Source organism: Podarcis erhardii, assembly GCF_964252035.2.
Source record: "Podarcis erhardii genome assembly, chromosome: Z".
In the NCBI taxonomy this organism is placed as follows: Eukaryota; Metazoa; Chordata; class Lepidosauria; order Squamata; family Lacertidae; genus Podarcis; species Podarcis erhardii.
The window spans coordinates 12,260,208-12,281,138 of NC_138504.1; the positions used below are offsets into that span (position 1 = coordinate 12,260,208).

Here is a 20,931-nt window from a genome sequence, read left to right on the forward strand (position 1 = left end):
TAGTTCCTCTCTTTGCAGTCTTATATTCACATTTTTTCTAGTCACAGCTTTAGATTAATCTATTTTCCTGTAAATGTAGATAGACCTTCCCAATCCCCCCAGGGAAAACTCATGTTACAGGCAACTTTCACATACGATTTCTGTATTCAGCTTGGAACAGAGGATATAAAATACAAATAGGCAAACTGTAATGAATTAACGCTCTGGGGCAGAAAAGATTCAACAAAGTTGTAAAGCTAGTGTATATTCATTTTATTTAAGCTGGCATTATTTAAAATAGCACAGTCCCAACAGCTAAATTTTCTGACACACCTACTACTCCTATGGTAACCACCAGGGCCGTAGCCATCACATTTCCTTATGGGGTGGGATAATTACTCTCTTCATGGAGCAAGCTTCCATTCATGAAAAGGGAGCTGTGTTCGTGAAAGGACCCATTCCATGAATCAAATTCTCCTTCTGTAAATGGAAACTTCTTCGTGTACAGTCATTTATCTAACCATCTAATGAAATTGATTTAATATTAAATTGCAGAAGTCTTGTCAGGCTGCCCAGCTTTCTAAGTTAAGGCAGTATTTTTTGTTAAATATGAATTATATTTTAGGAAGTTTCATTTAAAGACGATATTACTTGGTAATAGCAGGTAGCATTTCAATCCAATACTTAGGCTGCAATCCTAAGGATACTAATTGTGGGAGCCAGCTTCATGGAACCCAATGGGACTCACTGCCCTGCTACAATTTGTTCTATAGTCTCATCAACATTCCCCAGGAGAAAACAAGTTTCAACATAACTTACTTCATAATGTATTTGGCTCGGTCAATTGTCTGAGCTTTAACTCTCACCAGTAGTGGGTGACTATTGTATGTTTCATTCTTCCACTGCCCATAGAGGCGATACCTATAGGAGGTTCCAAGAAATCAAAATATGTATTTAATGCCTCTCTTAGATAATTTGATGAAGAAATTCTATTGCCATATAGTTTTTACGGGTAATCACTCACCGATACTGGTATGGAAATGTTTTAAACATCCCCCAGAGTTCCTCAGACATGCATGCATTACAATCCATCAAAGAAAGAGAAGGAAGCAAAACCTGGTCGGTAATACTCAGCAAACAGCTGAATAATAACTCCTGAAGGAAAGGAAAGGAGTTATCTTATTTGAAGGCAAAATCAAAGGGTAGACATTCTACAACTTTATGAAGCAAAGTCTATGGTTACTAGTTTTACATTTAAAAAAAGGATTAAATTCTGTCAGTTTTCTGTTATATATTTTTGAATTTAAAAGACAACATTGCTTTAAACCATTAAAATATGCCAATATACAGAAGCTGCTGTTGCAGTTCATTTCCATCGCACCTTCCCACTAGACTTGCAAAGAAAACAAAAGAGCAAAAATTAATGAAGTCACTGTGGCAACAGTGGGGTCATCTGGTTTTATTTTTTAAAGACAGGTGTTAGGTGTCTACAGTCCCATTATTCCAAGGGAGAAGGTTCACCACAGTCTTACTAGGCACTACTAAATCAGGACACATTTGTCCAAGTTGACCAATCACCTGCTTTTTCTATTCAGGCAACCAAGGTAGAAAAGCTGTATTTGGCAGCTATGACATGTGATGTACAATAGGAATAGACATTGGGGAAGGTGAGGGGGTGGAGGCAAGAAAGGTTGGTGCATATATAACATCCTCTCACATCCCCCCACCCTGTTGGCGAACTGCTCTAATAACACAAGCTCTGAAAACTTTCTGCACTGAAATGAATGGACATTGTATGTGACTATCTCAGTGCACATTAGAGGCCAGAAAAGTGTTTGGGTCTTCAACAGTACACTTGAGCCCTGGAAGCTAGAGAGGCTTTAGAAGAATTGTGCCTCTTGCATACTTTGAAATAATAGTATGCCACGCTTCAGGGTGAAGCCCATCTAAAGTATCTTACAACATTAAAAATGTTAATACAACAATTAAATTATTATTATAGAAACAAAGAAGTAAAACATATTCAACGCTTTTGAAACCTTCCTTGGCCTTCCAAGACAGCTCGAGTGGCAGGCCAAAGGATCAGCACTGAGTTGCAGCTTTTATTATAGCTGTTCCACCTTTAAGCCACATTACATAGACTATCCAGATATATGGTGGTCATTTCTGCCACACTTATAATCAAGATTGGAAGGGGAGGGAATCAAGAATACATTTTAAAACAGCTCACCATTTTCTCTTTTTCCTCTTGCTTGCCTGCATCTGCTTGGTGCTAAAAACAACAACGAACAATCAAATACTACTAAAATGCAATGGTTTCATATCAAAGACAATCTTGAGCAAGTCAGGTTATTCCCCCTTCCCAAGTACAGGGATCAGCTGAACTAGAGCGAGGTCTGAAAAATTGGATTCCTTGGTCCTCTGCTGCTGAAGAGAAAGTGGGGTACTGAATAAGGTGAATACAAAGCTGAGTAGTAAGGAGCAGCTCTCTTTACTGCTGAACACAGGAGGGGAATGGTGCTGCTCCAGCCACAACTGTCTGTAGCAGCTCTCCGGAGCATGAACAACCACAAATGTCTGGACACTCTTGTAAGTATGCTTCCCTCCCTTTAGAAGCCAATAGCCAAGTTGGGCTTAATACTAAACCAGTTTAGAATTACATGAATGGGCCTTGGGTTTGTGAATTCCCTCCTTCCCTCTGACAAGACAGCAAGAAAATTAGAAGAATCTCATTTCTGCTTTCAACTAATCATTATAAATTAACCTATGGTTAATTACTTTAAGTAAGGTCGGTTGACACACACTAGGATCAAACTGTAATTTAAGACATGACTTCTTCTTGTTAAAAAAAATATATACCGTTTAAAATAACCAGAGCCTGCAGTTTTTACATAACAAGAAAACTCTGATTAGTTGAATCCAGGAACAGATGCTTCCAATCTCCTTTTTGTGGAAGCGCACCAAAGGAGAGGTTCATCTACTCTTAAATAATGGTTGGGCCAATGTGTGAACTGCAACCTTGTCACTGTGAACTGTGCATAACTTGTTTTTTATTGAACACTTCAGACATTTTACCACCACTGGGGGGTGGAATCAAGTCTCAACAGAATGCTTGATGCTTTCTGCAAAAGATATTGTGCCATGCAAGTGATATTTACAGAGACATTTGTCAAAAACTGCCAAGGATTTAGATTTGCAAGTGCTTATCCAAGTAGTTAACAGATGCTTAAAAACTTGCAAGGGTTAGAAGACATATTTTACTGTACTTTCCATGGAAACTATTGTGAATATTAACAAGGAACTACTGTTTCACAAGGAAATTACACAGGGCACTTTTCTGTAAGAAAAGGGTTAACATTTTCTCTCAATGGATTGGCAACAGTACATTATTTGTACAAACAACTTCTTATAACATAATCCCAAAGAAACACTCACAAATGGCATAAAAGCTTCATTTTGGTACCTGTTTACGTGTTTTTTGTTTTGTTTTGTTTTTTTAGTCAGTCGGAAATAGCATTTTAAAACCATGGAAGTGTGCATTACTCACAATTTACAATTGAAAAGATGAAAATTAAAAAATGGGGTGGCAGGTTAGAGAAAGAATAAGTGTTACAAGACTTACAGACACCTTGTTAGCAAACTTCCTATATCCCAAACATCTACTAAAGTTCAATTTTTTTTAGAGCAGAGTTGCCAACATTATACATTAGCATTACTAGAGAAGAGCAGGTGTGGGCCTCTGGTTTGTAAACTCCCTTCTCCAAGCCCTTCTTTGCACATGGCAATTAAAAACTTCCAGTCATTTTCTTTGTAGCAAATCATAATTTGCTATCCAAATCTGGAAGACCAGAACATGTATACATAGCTGTGCTTCAATTACCCAGGCCCTGGTATCCTCTTATTTGGATTACTTCAATATGTTGTATATGAGGCCGTCTTTAAAACAGTATGGAAACTTTAGCTCACAATCCTGCTGCCATACTCTAAACTAACTAGGATTGGGCATTAAAAAACACATTATGCTGAAGTTTAGTCATTTCCAGCAGCTTCCATTCCGTATCTGGGCCCAATCTGAAGTGCTTGCCTATCTATCTATCAGGATCTTTGGGGTTTGATGCTAGAGTAACCAAGCAATGAAGGGCTCTAAAGGACTTCAGGGCAGTTCAAAATCACCTCTTACCGCATGTGCCAACTCAGATCCTGACATCTTCTCCAGAGAACTTTTTAAAATCCTGTTTTAAGTATTACTATTTTACTCTACACATCTTGTTTTTTAGACTGCATCTTCTATGCTACTATCATGTAATATTTAGCTAGTTGTATTTTATCTTGTAAGTTTGCCAAGGAATCTTTCGTTATAAAATAGCTTATAAAGGCTGTAAGTAATTGTTTCTTATTTGTGTTTAATAAGAAATATATTCTCCTATCGTTATTCAACTTTCAGAACGCTAACACCTTTCACTTTAAATAGGGACAAGATTAGGTCATCAACATTTTCCTTTTAAAATCTTTTCAGGAACTCTTTGATCTCCCACATATGCATGCTAATATGTACAAAGCTACAAAATATACCTCTGTAGGGCACAGAAAGAGTTCTTGGGAAATTTTGTTCATTAACTATAAGGTTACCAACCTCTTTCATAAATGCTTTTCCAAGACGCACTACTTTTGCAAACAATATGGGGTCATGAGAGAGATGAGGGCCAAGGTAACAAAGCATGTTGATCACTTCTTTTCTTAAATCTTCAAAACTTTCTACTTGCTTGGGTGCTCTCTTGTTTTGCAAAGGAAGAATTGGTGTCCCTTTGGCACCTTTGGGTACTCCAACCCTGTAAATGAGAGGCAGGTTTTACAGTTAGGAGCAGTGGAAGTTGCTGTTTACCGAGCCAGACCATTGGTCCATCTAGCTCAATATTGCTTACACTGACTGGTAGCAGCTCTCCAGGGTGTCAGGCAGGGGATATTCAGAGATTCCAGTGATTGCACCTGGGTCCTTCTGCATGCAAAGTAGCTATGGCCCTTCCACAGTTTATACAATGCACTTTAAACATATCAAAGTACTTTCTTCTACAGTTTCTGTGCATTACTTGTTACTGCCACATCAATGCACTTGTCAGATTTCCTCCATATAATGCACAACCAACCCCCAATAGAGGACCTGGTGAATATTAGGCAAAGGGATATGCATTCAGTTAACAACTTCTGCAAACGATTTCCATGTAGCACAAGAGGTGCAGGTATAGAACGAATTTTTTAAAAAATACACCAGACCAAGCAAAAATATCACAACAACAAAAAATCATACTGTGAAAAAGCTTTTCTGCCAAGACCTTTTCAGCAACACTGCTATTGTTGCCTACTAAGGGACCGAGCAGGATTTTTCTCTTTCTTTTGGATCTCTTTCCATCCACCTGCCCCTTTTATGGCTTTACACATTAGGAAAATAGAAAGTTTGAAATTAGGCCCTAACACAGACAATGCCTTCCTAGGTATTAGTACATTTGTTTTCATTTTAAGACTTGGCATCCCTAAACAAGCAGCCTCATTGGCCTCCTAGCTTTGGGCACCACGTGTGAGCTTTTAGAAAGTTCATAAACATTTCCTAACATCTCCGCAGATGAATCAAAGGTTAAGAAGAGCTCATTTCAATCAATCACAGCCAGACCTATGCATGGTTAGCTTGTACAAATATTCTCAGTGCACATATCATCTATTCAATTTCTTTACCTTCGGTAGAGAGGTTCAATCATCACATGAAGAAGCTGACAAAGAGCAACAGCAATAGGTTTGTGCGAAGTTGCATAAAATGGAGGCATCTGATCCATAATGTTTTGTGCATGTTGCCAGTCGCCAATTTTTAACATTGCTTCTAATAAGCCCAGTTTCTGGTTATCAGGTGGCTGAAAAGATAAGCAGGCATGCAAGGTTTTTTAGTGCAGAAAAACTTTTTATCCTCCCAAAGTAAGAGGAAGAACTACCGTACCCATGCTTTCTATGTACACTTGCATCTCTTACATACATGATAACTGGGAGGAAATGTTAGGGCTGTCACTTGTTTAAAGGAAATCATAGTTTATTAATAGCATATGGAAAAGTAATGAGTTTTAATCAATTAAAGCTGCAACCAGACTTCTAGCGAGACAAGATGGCGAGCATCACGGCCGCAAGGAGCTCCTAAGGACCGCCGGCACCAACTGCGCTGCCTAGCTGGTCCCCACACCACCTCCACTGGGGGGGACAGGGGTGCCCGGCTTCACAGCTAGGGAAGCTGTGAGGAACCCACAGCCCCCCCATGGCCTCGACCATGCAGGGACCAGGAGCACCCGGCTAAGGGGCCTGAAGGCCGCTGGAGTCAAGAAGAAAACAAAGCAAAGAGCAACAAGGAGCCCCACCCCCAGTCGAGCACCAGCCTCTGAGCACCGCCTCTGAATATACAAATAAAAACATCATATATCTATATACATATATCTCCCCATCAATTCTCAATAATGTGTGTGTATTCATTAATATTCTTGTCTTTTATCTCATGCTATAACTTGAGTCCACAATACACGATATTTTTTCTCTTCCTTTTCCTTCTTTTAATGACAATCCTGTTAGCCTTTATATTTTTAATTCTTCATGATGTTTACATACGTGATGATGCGTACGTAAAGACCATGAAACCACACATTGCCTTCCTAAAAGAAGTATACAATCCACCCAAAGGAAGCAAACCCCTGAGCGAACCCCGCTTCAGTCAACAATGGGTGGCACCTAACTCAGAAAAGGCCAGCAGAGTAGGCATAATACTCAGTAGAGACCTAAATTTTAAAGCCAAAACAGTGCTAAAAGACAAAAAAAGGAAGATTCATTTTTCCTAAAGCGATATGTACTAGATGGCAAAACAAAAGCAACAAATGGCTCCATATATGTCCCAAACACAAAACAACTAGAGTTCATTCAGAAAACACTAAACCAATTCCTCTCCTTCTCCAAAGGAGAAGCAATCCCCCTGGGCAACCTTCCTCAGATGGAAACCCCAAACACTTACGGACTCCTACAAATTACTGGAAATGCTAAAAAACATATGCCTTTATTGACATCTAGGGAGAAAAGAACCCGAGAGACTCCAACCACACATTCCAGTCTGGATGCCACGGCACAATGTCCAGAATGGAGAGCATTCTGCTTACACAAGGCCTGACCCCCCTAGTAGAAACAACAAACATTAGTAACATTAAAATCACAGACCACACCCCAGTAGAAGCTACCCTCAAAATAGGAGAGGAAGCACAAACTACCCCATCATGGTCTTTCAGCCCCATCCTAACCACAAACCAACTAGCTAGAGAGCCTCTTGAAAACTCTCCAAAACTACTTTAAGGACAATGATGTGGATGACATAACAACTCCCTTCCTCTGGGACACAATGAAAGCGGACATCTTCTCCTGATAGCAGAGGGACATGAAAAAGGGATGGCATTCACGGTATACAAAATACTGCTCCAAAATCCCAGAAACCCCCTTGACGCAATCAAAGAATAATATGAGCACAACTGACTATGAAATTAACCCCATCCAATCGACTAGAATGTGGTCTAAACCTCCTTTTAAGTCCATATCAGCCAAAAGAAGGGAGCTCGCTCAAACTCACCTACAGGAGATACTTAACACCACAGAAACTGGTACTGATATGCCCAAGGCCTTCCACATGTGGTGGGAATGCCCTAAAATCCAAGCTTTCAGGACAGCAGTCCTGCAAGAGGTATTCAAAATAACTAAACAAGTATTAGAACTCACCCCAGAACTGGCCCTACTGAACATCTTCCAAGATCATAATGACCACTCACATTATACAGAGCTTATAACCCTCCTACTCTTAGCAGCCAGAAGCCTCATAGTCAGACACTGGAGGGACCTGTCAGAATTAAACACGAACCAATGATATCAAATTGTATGGGAAACGGCCTTACTAGAAAAGCTAACCAATAAGCTGAAACTGACATGGGGACAAATGACAAATAGAAAAGGATGCCTTCACCCCAGTATGGCTCCCCTTTATCACATACACAGCCCAACAAGACGACAAGAATCCACCGACAGCATACAAATCATTCTGGCATACCTGACCCAACACGTCCTTCCCCACTCACAAATGCAAACAAATCCCACTGCAGCCAACTACACCCTGCCCCCCAATACCTCTCACTACCAAGAAAATGTAATAAACGAATAGACAGAACCTACCCAGATGACGCTGACACAAAACTCCACAGGCACACTATACAAAAGAATATAAGCCTCCCCACCCCACCCCTCTTCTCCCCCCTCTTCTTCCCCAACCTTATACTGTACTCAACACCAAGGTCTCATATGTAACTGATCTGTAAGACTGTAGAACCTGAAAAAAGAGGCAAGGCATGTTCTTTTGTAAACCGAGAAAATCTTTAATAAAAATGTATTTAAAATAAAAAAAGCTGCAGCCCTATGGCCACTGGGAGTATGTTTCAGACCTCCCTCTCCGAGTGTAGAGAGAAATTTGCCATCAGTGAAATCTGACCTTGTGAAGCTGCTCCCTGCTGCTATGGAAACCTTCACATCTCTTGCTTTACCAACATCAGAGCTTTAACCTCAACAGAAGTATAAAGAAGGCTTGGCTGAGGGCAGACTGGAAAAATGACCCCTGATATGGCCACAAAATGGAGGAAACATACCAGCCCTGGAGCTGGCATATTTATTCTCCCCTCCCACTGTTTCCAATGGGCGCAATACTGCTAAAGGAAAAATCAAAACCTTGGAAAGAGGATCAATAAATGCCACTTTGTTCCTGCTTTTGCTCTGCTGCCACAAACCCAGTAGTGTGTTTGGGGAAACTGGATTGTCCACCTTTGGTTCTCCCCGCCCTGCTTGTTGAATTGTTCCGTAATGCTGCGAACACCCGCACACTGGTTTTGAAGACTGTACAAAACTCTTTCCCTGCCCGCCCATCTACTCAGTATTGTCAACTATGTCTCACTGACAGCAGCTCTGTCTCAAGTCATTCCTTCCTCATTATCTGCTACCTGATCCTTTTAACTAGAAATTTGACTTTTGTCATTCTGCATGCAAAATATATGCTACGCCATACAGTCTATTTAGAAAGCATCTTCTTTTTTAAAAAAAAGATGAATATAGATAACAGATAAACAGATATAAATACTGAATTTGAACTGTTCATTCTAATCAGAGTTTGGGTTTAATGGACACGCAGCTTAACAGATTTGTCCAAGAGCTCTGAATTAGTTACAAGTGCTTTTGTTTTTCAACAGCTGCATATCCCCCCCCCCCCAATCTCTCAGCAAAATAGATTTCTGTAACTGCAAAAAATGTGCTATTTAACTAAAGTTCTGCTGAACTGAGATGTCTGGATATCTCTGCTAGATTTACAACTCTAAATATCCTTAGAACTTACTTTTTCCGTTTTCTCCTCTTCCTTTTCCTTTTCCTTCTCTTTCTCTTCAGTCTTTTCGGAAGACAATACAACCACTGTGAGCTTCCTCACAATTAGTTTGGCTTCTCCAATTTCTCGTTTATGTTCTTCAATAATAGTGTTGTCTGCTGGAAGAAGCTAAAGAGACAATTTGGAGATTCTTATAAATAAAGGTGTTTTACTTAATTGTGAATAAAGATGCCTACTGTAATCCTCAGTAAAACTCCACAAAACAGATACTTGAAATACCGGAGCTGAAGATTACGAGATTGAGAACAAGTATTTTGTCTCTGGGCTACATCCTTACCCCTCCCCCCACATGTGCCCACTTTCAAGTACATATATGGTTTATTAGTGTCAGTTCCTCATGATGTCCGTGCCAGAAACCAGTTTAAGCCAGGGTGGATAAAAATCAGTGTTTTTTAAAATAATAATAATAATAATAATAATAATAATAATAATAACAATCAGATTTTTTTATTTAAATAGGATTTTTTTTATTTATGGTGAGGCGGGGCAGATTGATGCAGAAAAATTCAATCTCATTTTATGTAACAAAAATGAGTCAAGTGATTTTTTTTGTTTTATGCATGGCATAACTAATCAATATTATAATAGCAATCAAAAGAACCATTAAAGTTAGAACATAATGAGAATATAATGACTTGAGTAAAAAAAATGGGTTTTGTATCATTCTGCCCCACCTACGGGGCACTTTGATAAAAAGCATAAATTATATGAGAATCATAATTATTTACAAAAAATTAATTAAAAAAACATTTTTTATTGTGAGAAATCATAATCAGCCTTACCATTTGTTACTTAAAACCTAAATTATGTAGCAAAACAAAGTGTTTCACACTTATCATAGACTTTACGGCAGGTTTTCTTAACAAAACATCAAAACCTCTCTTAATCTTTCCCCAAGACCCATCCATTTAAAAAAAAAACTTTGGAAAAACTTAATAAGAACTCACATTAGGTAGTCAAAAAAAATAGTAATTTAAACAAAATGCTTATAAAAAATAAGATAATAACATTTAGCTTCTATTGCACATTATATCCACTGAAGTCAATAGAAATAGTATAAAGAGATGATGTTTGAGATGTGCCCTTAGAGAAATTTGTTTTTCGCAACTGCAAAACAACATCCCTGAAATCAACGCTTGCCTTATCTTCTACAATGGAGAAGACAAACATACAAGATCCTAGTTTTCTCCTGAGATAAACTTACCATAACCAACTATATGAACAGTCCAGAATACAAATGTGCACAGAAATTAGCAATGAGATGCTGTTTTTTTTGTAAGCCACAAGTAACAATCTCAATAAAATAATTCATATGGAGCAGTTTTCACTTGAAAAATAACTTACATGGACATAAAGGTCTTCCAAATCTATCAGATTGCTTTGCAAAAGTACTGCAGCAACTCTATACAAAGAAACAGGTGTCTCTCCATTTGGCTCCTAAAAAGAAAAGGCTAGCTTTAGAAAGGCAGTTCAGAGTGTTACAGAACATTAGAGGGTCCTCCATTTTAATACAAAGGTAAAGAGGACGGAGGTTTAACAGAGAAGGCATCTCCATGCAAGAACTTGCACAGTCGTGCAATGAATCAGTTGTTATATTACCACTGCTTTTAAAAAAAGTCTAAGAGCTTAATCTTCTGACAGTTCAATTCTCCTTAATTTTCTGTAATAACTTCTATAATATGAAGTTTCTCTCAAATTAGCCTAGTGTGACTGCAAAAAAACATAGATCCATTGGAGGGGGAATCACAAGAGGGTAAGAACAGAACAAAGAAGATTACGTTCACCTCTCCCTATACCCACGTTTTTCATCTCCTCCGTAGAGCCAGTTATGGCGACAGCTGCCCCTCTGCTTGAGCCAGAAACTGGCTTCAGAGGCAAAATGGTATTGTGACGGAGATAAGAATCAGCCATCACAGGGACTTGTCAGGCTCAGAAGATAAACAACCTTCACCACAGGAGAAAGATGAGCTCATCTCCCAAGTACAAAGCACTCAAATCCTAGCAATGCCAACACTGGGGAGGGAGGAGTTTGCTTCATCTCCCTTTTGGTACTTCCAAACATATTGTGGGTTGGGGTGGGAATGTGATAAGAGAATGCACGGTATGATGTCCTCTGTGCCAATTTCACATGGTTTGATGTTTAAAACTATCCAGCACTGATTTGCAATCTTAACGCAAAAACACTCCATTAAATATGTATTAAATTTATCTCAATGTACAAATTTTCAAAACATTTTATCCTAAAATAAGCATTTTTAAATTTATTTTTGTACTGTTTAAAGGCAAGAACTGTATAAAACAATTTGAAGGAGTGGAAAACACAAAGGGTATTTATAAACTGATCTGCATAGAAGCTCATTAAGAAGCATGAACATTTAAGGCTATGAGGCTCATTAAAACCTTAAAAAGGTAAAGGGACCCCTGACCATTAGGTCCAGTCATGACCTACTCTGGGGTTGCAGCGCTCATCTCACTTTATTGGCCGAGGGAGCCAGCGTACAGCTTCTGGATCATGTGACCAGCATGACTAAGCCACTTCTGGCGAACCAGAGCAGCGCACGGAAACGCCGTTTACCTTCCCGCCGGAGCGGTACCTATTTATCTACTTGCACTTTGACGTGCTTTCAAACTGCTAGGTTGGCAGGAGCAGGGACCGAGTAATGGGAGCTCACCCGTCACGGGGATTCGAACCGCCAACCTTCTGATCGGCAAGTCCTAGGTTCTGTGGCTTAACCCACAGCGCCACCCGCATCCCTATTAAAACCTTAGGTCCAAGTAACCAAAATGTTACCCATGTTTACCTTTTCACAGTCAACTCAATGAGGCTTAAGTACAACTAACTGGATCCAACACAAAATTATTTCGACTAATGTTTCATATTAAGAAAATAAGCATCAGGTAACTGAAAAACACACTAATACCAATGAATTTTAGACTACTAACACCTGCATTACCTGATAAAACTTGAATTTGAATCCAAGGATATGGCAGAGTGTTTGAGGTTCACACATGTACATGTAAGATTCTATCAAAGGTACAAAGAATTCATCATACTCTGGCCTGCATTCATAGACTTCTAAAATAATATCCAACACTCTATTGGGATCAAGGTTGAAACACCCTACAAAAAAAGGAGATTTAAAAAGTTATCACTGCCTAAGGCAACTAAAACAACCCTTTTAGCTGTATCAGAAAATGTTTTCTATCAATGTCAAACAGAAATTTATTAACTGTATTTCATAATTAGGCACACCAATATCAGTACATTTACAGGAATATGGAATTTGCCCTATGTCTTTACAGGACTAGATATAAGAATTAAGGGTTGTTTCTGACTAACTTAAGTTACAGCGGGCCTATTCAGAGTGTGACTTAGGTCAGATACCACACTTAGAAACTATAGAGACATGCCCACAATTTCAGTTGGGCTGAATGTTCAAAACCAGGTAACATTCTTTTGGGGGGGGGGGAGCAAGTGTTTATAAATTAAAATTAGCATTGGGTTAAATCCAAAACATATCATAGCTATCCAGGAAAAATGTCAAACATGCCAGTGTATTTGCCTTACCTATTAAAGATTTGATATTTTCTAAGATCAGTTCACTAGTGATATTGCCAGATAAATCTTGGCCCAGTTCAGCAATCAGTTTCGCATAACCTTCATTCTCTTCTCTTAATAAATTGAATTTCTGTTGTTTATAACTACAGAAAGAATAAAGAACAAAAATAACATGTTGACGTTTTTAAATTAAAGCCGTCCTTACAGTAATACTGAACTGATCATATCTGCATTTATTTCTCTAGGTTTTCATATTACGTTTCCATAGATGTGAAACTGAATTCAATTTAAGAACTCATTTATATGGTCTATTTAACCCAGGTATGGAGAACCTTTGGCCCTTCAGATGTTTGCTGAACTACAATTCTCATCATCTCTGGCCCTTGGCCATGCTTGCTAGGGCTGATGGGAGTTGTAGTTCAGCAACATCTGGAGGGCATAAGGTTCCCACTCCTGATTTAACTCTACTGCGTACAAGCTACACGCTGATACAAGCTGCTTACAGTGAGGGGGGAAAGTATTTGATCCCCTGCTAAATTTGCCCATTTGCCCTCTGATGAAGTAATGACCAGTCCATAACTTTAATGGTAGGTTTACTGTAGCTGTGAGAGACAGAACAACCACAGGAAAACCCCCAGAAGACAAAAGTCAGAGATTGATGTGCATTAGAATGAGTGAAACAAGCATTTGATCCCCTATCAACCAGCCAGATGTCAGGCTACCTGGTATCTTCACTGTATGTAACAAGCTGAGATTAGAAGCACCTGCTGTAAGGAAGAGGCCTTACTTGTAATCCCAGCTCATTTCAGTATCTGTACAAAAGACACCTGTCGACAGAAGCAATCAATCCAGCAGATTCCAAAGTAGCCACCATGACCAAGACCAAAGAGCTGTCCAGGGATGTCAGGGACAAGATTGTACACCTGCACAAGGCTGGACTGGGCTACAAGACTACAGTGGTACCTCAGGTTACAGACTCCGCTAACCCAGAAATAGTACCTCGGGTTAAGAACTTTGCTTCAGGATGAGAACAGAAATCATGCTCTGGCGGCAAGGCGGCAGCAGAAGGCCCCATTAGCTACAGTGGTGCTTCAGGTTATGAACAGTTTCAGGTTAAGAACGGACCTCCGGAACAAATTAAGTTCTTAACCCGAGGTACCACTGTATTGCCAAGCAGCTTGGTGAGAAGGTGACAACAGTTGGTGCAATAATTCACAAATGCAAGAAACACAAAATAACTGTCAACCTCCCTCGGTCTGGGGCTCTATGCAAGATCTATGCAAGCAGCCCAGAACTACACGGGGGAATGATCTCAGGGCAGCAATAGTCACCATGAAAACAGTTGGTAACACACTACACTGTGAAGGACTGAGATCTTGCAGAGCCCACAAGGTCCCCTTGCTCAAGACAGCACATGTACATGCCCATCTGCAGTTTGCCAATGCACATCTGAATGACCCAGAGGAGAACTGAGTGAAAGTGTTGTGGTCAGATGACACCAAAATCGAGCTCTTTGGCATCACCTCAACTCACCGTGTTTGGAGGAGGAGGAATGCTGCCTACGACCCCAAGAACACCATCCCCACCTCCAAACATGGAGGGGAACATATTATGCTTTGGGGGCGTTTTTCTGCTAAGGGGACAGGACACCTTCACCGCATCGAAGGGACGATGGACAGGACCATGTCAAATCTTGGGTGAGCACCTCCTTCCCTCAGCCAGGGCACTGAAAATGGGTCGAGGATGGGTATTCCAGCATGACAATGACCCAAAACACATGGCCAAGGTAACAAAGGAGTTGCTCAAGAATAAGCACATTAAGGTCCTGGAGTGGCCTAGCCAGTCTCCAGACCTTAATCCCATCGAAAATCTGTGGAGGGAGCTGAAGTTTCGAGTAGCTACACATCAGCCTCAAAATCTTACTGACTTGGAGAGGATCTGCAAAGAGGAGTGGGACAAAATACCTCCTGAGATGTGTGCAAACCTGGTGGCCACCTACAAGAAACGTCTGGCCTCTGAAATTGCCAACAAGGGTTTTGCCACCAAGTACTAAGTCATCTTTTGCAAGGGGATCAAATACTTATTTCACTCATTATACTGCACATCAATCTCTAACTTTTGTCTTCTGGGTGTTTTCCTGTTGTTATTTTGTCTCTCACAGCTACAATAAACCTACCATTAAAATTATGGACTGGTCATTTCTTCGTCGGGGGGCAAACAGGCAAATTTAGCAGGGGATCAAATACTTTTCCCCCTCACTGTACATACCTGGAGCTCATTGAAAATACTGTATGCAGATAGAAGTTGCAAACTGCTTCTTCCAACTGCATTATTTTGCATCTATTAAATGCTTATACTGTATAGAGAGGTTCACCAGTCTTCAAGTAGTGGCTTTCTGTGTGGTGTCTGTGGGAGAGTGCAAAGCACTAGGGGGGGGGTGTGCGTGTGTGTGGATGAAAATCTTTTGTCATCTTTGACATGGATGTATCTCATGACTGTAGGAATACCTTGCACTGTTTCAAAAATAAGTTTCACTTTTTATTTTGTAATTAATGTTAAATGGTTCTGTGTTCGTAATATTGTACATGGGCACCAGGATTTTGTACTGCAAGATCAGGAAATTAAGTTTCTTCAAATATCTGAAAATTTCAGATATTTCATCTTGAGCATGATGTACTACTGTATGTGTCTCTCTGGCTGCATTTTAGCCAAAGACTTGAAGCATTTAGGCCAGGGGTCTGCAACCCGCGGCTCCGGCGCCGCATGTGGCTCTTTTACACCTTTGCCGCGGCGGATACTAGCGAGGGGAGGAGGCGCATTGTGCGCCCCGACACTCCCCACTGTGGCGGGCGCTGTACTGGCTGTGACGTCGCATGGGGGCGGTGCGTGCGTTAGTCACGCACCGTCCCGACGTCACCTTCCCGCCCGCTGTCAGATCGCGGCTCCGGAGATATATTTGTTTTAAATGTCGCAATGGTTTTGCGGCTCCCAGTTTTTTTCCTTCGGAAACAGGTCCAAGTGGCTCTTTTTGTCTTAAAGATTGCAAACCTCTGATTTAGGCTAATAACCTTTCTCAGCGGCCACATTCAGCATGCTGGGCTGAAGCTACAAGTTGATACATGCAGCTTAACACTTGTATTTCATTGTACTTCATTGTTGTTGTTATATTATTGTTACATTATTATTATATGCAGTGAAACAAAACATGGAGCAGCAGCAGACTTCGTGTCTGAACCAGGGTTTGTTTCTCTCCAACAAACTACATTCAGGAGCAAACCACAAATACAATTTTGGATTGCTGCTGAGACATACACTCAACTGGAACTTAGTTTTGTACTTACAAAAGTTTTGTCTTGATTTTCACAGATTTCTGATTAAACTGCTGAGACTGCTTGATGAGCCCTAATGATTCTAACGTTTCTGGGTCCAGGCGTTCTTTTAGTATAGTATCTGAAACCAAGTACTGAGTGGGAAAAGAACACAATAGACATTATCTATTGCAGCATCTGACCTTTGGTTATCTTACAATGAAAACAAAAATAATTCAAATTAAAGACATGAAGATTCAGGCCTGGTGAAAAACCTGTACTTGAAGCTGTACTGCTTCAGGCTGTGCTCATGCGACTGAACGTTACTTGGTACAAAAAAGCCTTCCTAGCAAGAAAATGGGAGGAGGTTTCTAACCTAGACTTCTCTCTATAACATGGTACTTCTGAGAGAGAGAGAGAGACGACAGAGAAACATTCAGTCACTTGGAACCCCACTTACAACCTAAAGAGGCACAGCTCAGACACAGGTCTAGCAGTGAACTGAGAACTAAGCCTAAGTCTCAGGGGGGGGGGGGAATTCTACATTTCACATGTGCAGAACTGTATATATTCCACAAGAGGGCAGCAAAATGAACTTGAGACTAACTGTCATCTTTTCACAAATGTCATGTCTCATATAAATGCATCAAATCTGGATAACGAAAATGTAGCTAAAATGTAGGGGTCAGCAAACTAATTATACCTTGCATAGAAATTTTAAAACTCAACTTTTTCCCTTTTTTAAAGCAAAAAATATACAGAAGCATAACTTACCAAACATGCTGACACCAACTGCATGAACTGATCCCTCTTGCTTTTTTCTTCTAAGCAACTAGTTTCAATGTCTTAAAAAACAACACAGGAGAGGAATTGGCATAACATAGCAACAATATTTGCCTGTTTTCTGAGTCTTCTGTTCTATGATTTTTCATTTCAGAAAATATCCTGAAAATACGCCTATCAAACAACTACCCCAGAATTTAGCGTTTCTGGAGTGGTTGTTTGATAGGTATAGTTGGCTCATAGGAATAGTTGACTATTCCAGTAATAAGGATTGATATTAGAGGTTTATTATTAAATAAATATAAAATTAGCTCATTCCCCAGGCTTAAATTAGAATGCTATTTCGTGTAGTTTTATTTTAAATAAAGCCCAGAATTATTTAATACCTCGGGTTTCAAATGTAATCTGTGAGGGAGGCATGTTCTCAACCCGCAGTGCCTCGCCTGCGCACGCAACACAATTTGGCACTTCTGCGCATGCGCAAAATGTGATTTAGTGCTTCTGCACATGTGCAAGAGCCGAAACCCAGAAGTAACCTGTTTCGGTACTTCCAGGTTCGGCACGGTCTGTAATCCGAAAACGCACAACCCACAGCGTTCACAACCCGAGGTATGACTGTAGTGCAATCTTGTGCATGCTTCTTGAGAAGAAAACATCACTGCATTCAATAAGGCTGTCCTATGTAAGTGTGCACAGGTTTGCCAACTGCAATCTAATGATACTAACACTCTTGTCTATTCACAGATCACACGATTGTGACCAAATCACAAATCTAATCATTATTTAGCTCAGGCCTTGATAAGACAGAAATAATTTCAGACATGATTTACAACCCGCCTACATCTAGATTTGTAGCATATTTTCTCTCCCCTGCAATGTTTTAACACAACTAGCAAACATCTATGCCTATAAAGAGAATCTATCAGCAGTTAAAACAGAAACTGCCAAGCTTGCAAAAGTCTAGGACTATTTTATTTTTCATACACATGCCTTCCTTTTAATAATTTTTTTAGTTTTTTCTCCTTTTTCATATTTCTAATTGGAACCATTTTTCATAAGCAACAGTTAATACATTAATTAGATTAAATTTGAAAACAGGAATAGGAAACTATTTCCCATGAACTTGCTTTGAAAACCTTTAAGGCATCAAAACTGTAAATAATAATGGCACCAAACTTAGCATATAACTAATTTCGTTTATTTATAGCATTATTACTCAGATATAAAATACAATGTGTTCATTGCTGAATAATAACCAAGCTTTAGAAATCACTAAGATAGAATGGTCCAAGATAGTCACATTAAACCTCAACAATTGTTTGGTCAGTGGATCATCATCCTCTAATTTTATAATAGCTAGGAATTTAAGCTTTAGGATAGGCAATTTATTCTATTAGTATAAGCATATACAGTACTCAGATGTTGATGCAGAAACTTGCTTTACATGTACAGTGGTACCTCTGGTTACAAATGCTTCAGGTTACGAACTCCACTAAGCCAGAAGTAGCTGCTCCTGGTTGAAAACTCTGCCCCAGGATGTGAACAGAAATCACACACCAGAGGCGTGTGCACAGTGGGAAGCCCCATTAGGAAAAACCGCGCCTTGGGATAAGAATGGTTTCAGCTTAAGAACGGACCTCCGGAACAAAGTAAGTTCGTAACCAGAGGTACCACTGTACAAGCAACAATGTAAGCTAACATATGTGATTTTTGGACTGCTTTTCTGTGCAAAATACTTATCTAAGCATAATGCATGGGTAGCAAATTTCTTTTCAATATCTGCTAAACCAAATTAAAGTAGTGTGTTTTAAGAAACTGGTTAAAAAACAGTTTGAACAACAAAAAACTTGCCACAAACACAGCAATGTAAAGTTGTCCTGTTCAAATTTCCAGCCAGACCTGTTCTCTTTTAGGACACTTTGATTCTGCATCTCTCCCCTACTGCCCTCTCACTCATCAATAGACATGCAGCGTTCCATAATCACTGATCATACTCGGTCCTCATTGGACTTGTGTGGGTGAGTTCTCCCCACCCCACCCCGTTTACTATACTCCCGCAAACCTTGAGGTTTCTCCAAGCATAATGATAGTCCCTCTTGCATGTGAATGCTCCTGTTTTGGCTACACAGTCATCAGCACTAAGCACCTGAGCTTGCTATTAGAAGAAGTGATTATTTCAAGAGAAGTTAACCTCATCCCTTCATGGTGACCTGGGTGCTACATACTAAATGTGACAGTGCTTCTGAAGGTAAAGGAGGGGTGGACTTACCTAAAATACAAAATACATCTGCCAGAATGGAAGGCATGTCATCACGAAATTCCTATTAAAAGAAAAGAGTTTGATGAGTACAGTAAATATGTTTTAACTGCATACATCACAGTGTCTCCCCAACAGCTAAGGAAAACAGATACAACTGTTAAGTCTCACATGTTTTTGGGTTTTATCCAAAGAGCAATGGCAAACTGCCTCTGCAGTATAATCCAGAGGTCATCAGCTATAAGCTATTATAAAACACAGACTATTTAAGAACAGTGACCACAGCAGTCCCTAGAAACACCATTTAAAGCACAAAGTGAAATCCCCTTCACCCTCAAACTCAAATGTAGGGCATGAAACTGGTTAAATTATATTTTCTGAAATCCCACTGATTTCAGTGGAGAAGTATGAACAAGTGTTCATCCCATAGACATCAATAGCACTTAAACATGGGCTGAATTAGCTTGGCTCAACTGTGCCCTTAGTTGTTTTAGACCGGGGTCAGCAAACTTTTTTGGGAGGGGGCTGGTTCACCATCCCCCAGACCTTGTGGCGGACCGGACCATGCACATGCAGCAGAGGAGGTCTCTCTCTCTTCCCCTCTCTCCCCCAGCCCCTCCACTCCCCCTGCCTACCATCGGCGCTGCGCTATCCCAACTGCAGCTCCTGTGCCTACCCTTGCAAGAGGTGGGCGGCGGCGGGACCAGCGGCAAGAAAGGGCTCTTTTCGGGCCACTCGTTCCTCCACTGCCCGTCTCACTCAAGTATAAGCCGAGGGGGGCTTTTTCAGCATAAAAATATACTTATACAGTGGTGCCTCGCAAGACGAAATTAATCCGTTCCGTGAGTCTCTTCGTATAGCAGTTTTTTCGTCTTGCGAAGCAAGCCCATTGACAGCTTAGCGGATTAGCGCTATTAGCGGTTTAGCGGCTTTTAGCGATCAGCTGTTAAGCGGCTTATCAGCAGATCAGCTGATAAGCGGCTTAGCTGCTTAGGAAAAGGGGGGGGAGGGAAAAAAACCCGCAGGAACTCGCAAGACATTTTCGTCTTGCGAAGCAAGCCCATAGGGAAATTCGTTTTGCGAAGCGCCTCCAAAACGGAAAACCCTTTCGTCTAGCGGGTTTTGCGTCTTGCGAGGCGTTCGTCTTGCGGGGCACCACTGTACTCGAGTGTATACGGTAAATAGTATAATTACATCAAAGTGAATCAGAAACAGATTTTGTTATTAGTAGACAGCCTGACATTCAAACCTCCTACTTAGAACATTCTGGCACAAGGAAAAGAATTGTGGCCGAAAACCATTCTCCAACTTGTTCAGTTTCATTTGGAAATTTAAAACAGCATTGAACTAAGAAGGCTAAGCAAGAAGTTTTGGTAACAGGCACCACAAAAATATACTTACTATTACATCATTAAAAACACTGGAAGCTTGATCGTGCTTTAGGTTTCCCTTGACAACATGGTATGCAAGCTCATATAAAGCCTGCTGGATACCTGCAAGACATTGGGGGGGGGAGTTGCACTGAATTATGTAATTTTAAACTCTGATGAGGGTATTTTATAGC

At 40.3% G+C, this 20,931-nt stretch overlaps 1 protein-coding gene across 3 annotated transcripts in view; it reads right to left on the reverse strand.

Moving 5' to 3' along the window:
• Nucleotides 1-20,931, reverse strand: part of LOC309334198 (THO complex subunit 2-like) — a 56,796-nt gene that overhangs the window by 24,337 nt on the left and 11,528 nt on the right. For all 3 annotated transcript variants that reach the window (XM_081848372.1, XM_081848371.1, XM_081848370.1), the window contains exons 3-15: nucleotides 20,769-20,860; nucleotides 19,380-19,431; nucleotides 17,102-17,172; nucleotides 16,361-16,482; nucleotides 13,029-13,162; nucleotides 12,415-12,581; nucleotides 10,805-10,897; nucleotides 9,413-9,568; nucleotides 5,707-5,879; nucleotides 4,613-4,808; nucleotides 2,210-2,251; nucleotides 1,004-1,134; nucleotides 799-900 (exon numbers count right to left, since the gene is read on the reverse strand). In XM_081848372.1, coding sequence (XP_081704498.1) covers nucleotides 799-900; nucleotides 1,004-1,134; nucleotides 2,210-2,251; nucleotides 4,613-4,808; nucleotides 5,707-5,879; nucleotides 9,413-9,568; nucleotides 10,805-10,897; nucleotides 12,415-12,581; nucleotides 13,029-13,162; nucleotides 16,361-16,482; nucleotides 17,102-17,172; nucleotides 19,380-19,431; nucleotides 20,769-20,860 — 1,531 coding nt within the window. The remainder of the gene's footprint in view (nucleotides 1-798; nucleotides 901-1,003; nucleotides 1,135-2,209; nucleotides 2,252-4,612; nucleotides 4,809-5,706; nucleotides 5,880-9,412; nucleotides 9,569-10,804; nucleotides 10,898-12,414; nucleotides 12,582-13,028; nucleotides 13,163-16,360; nucleotides 16,483-17,101; nucleotides 17,173-19,379; nucleotides 19,432-20,768; nucleotides 20,861-20,931) is intronic.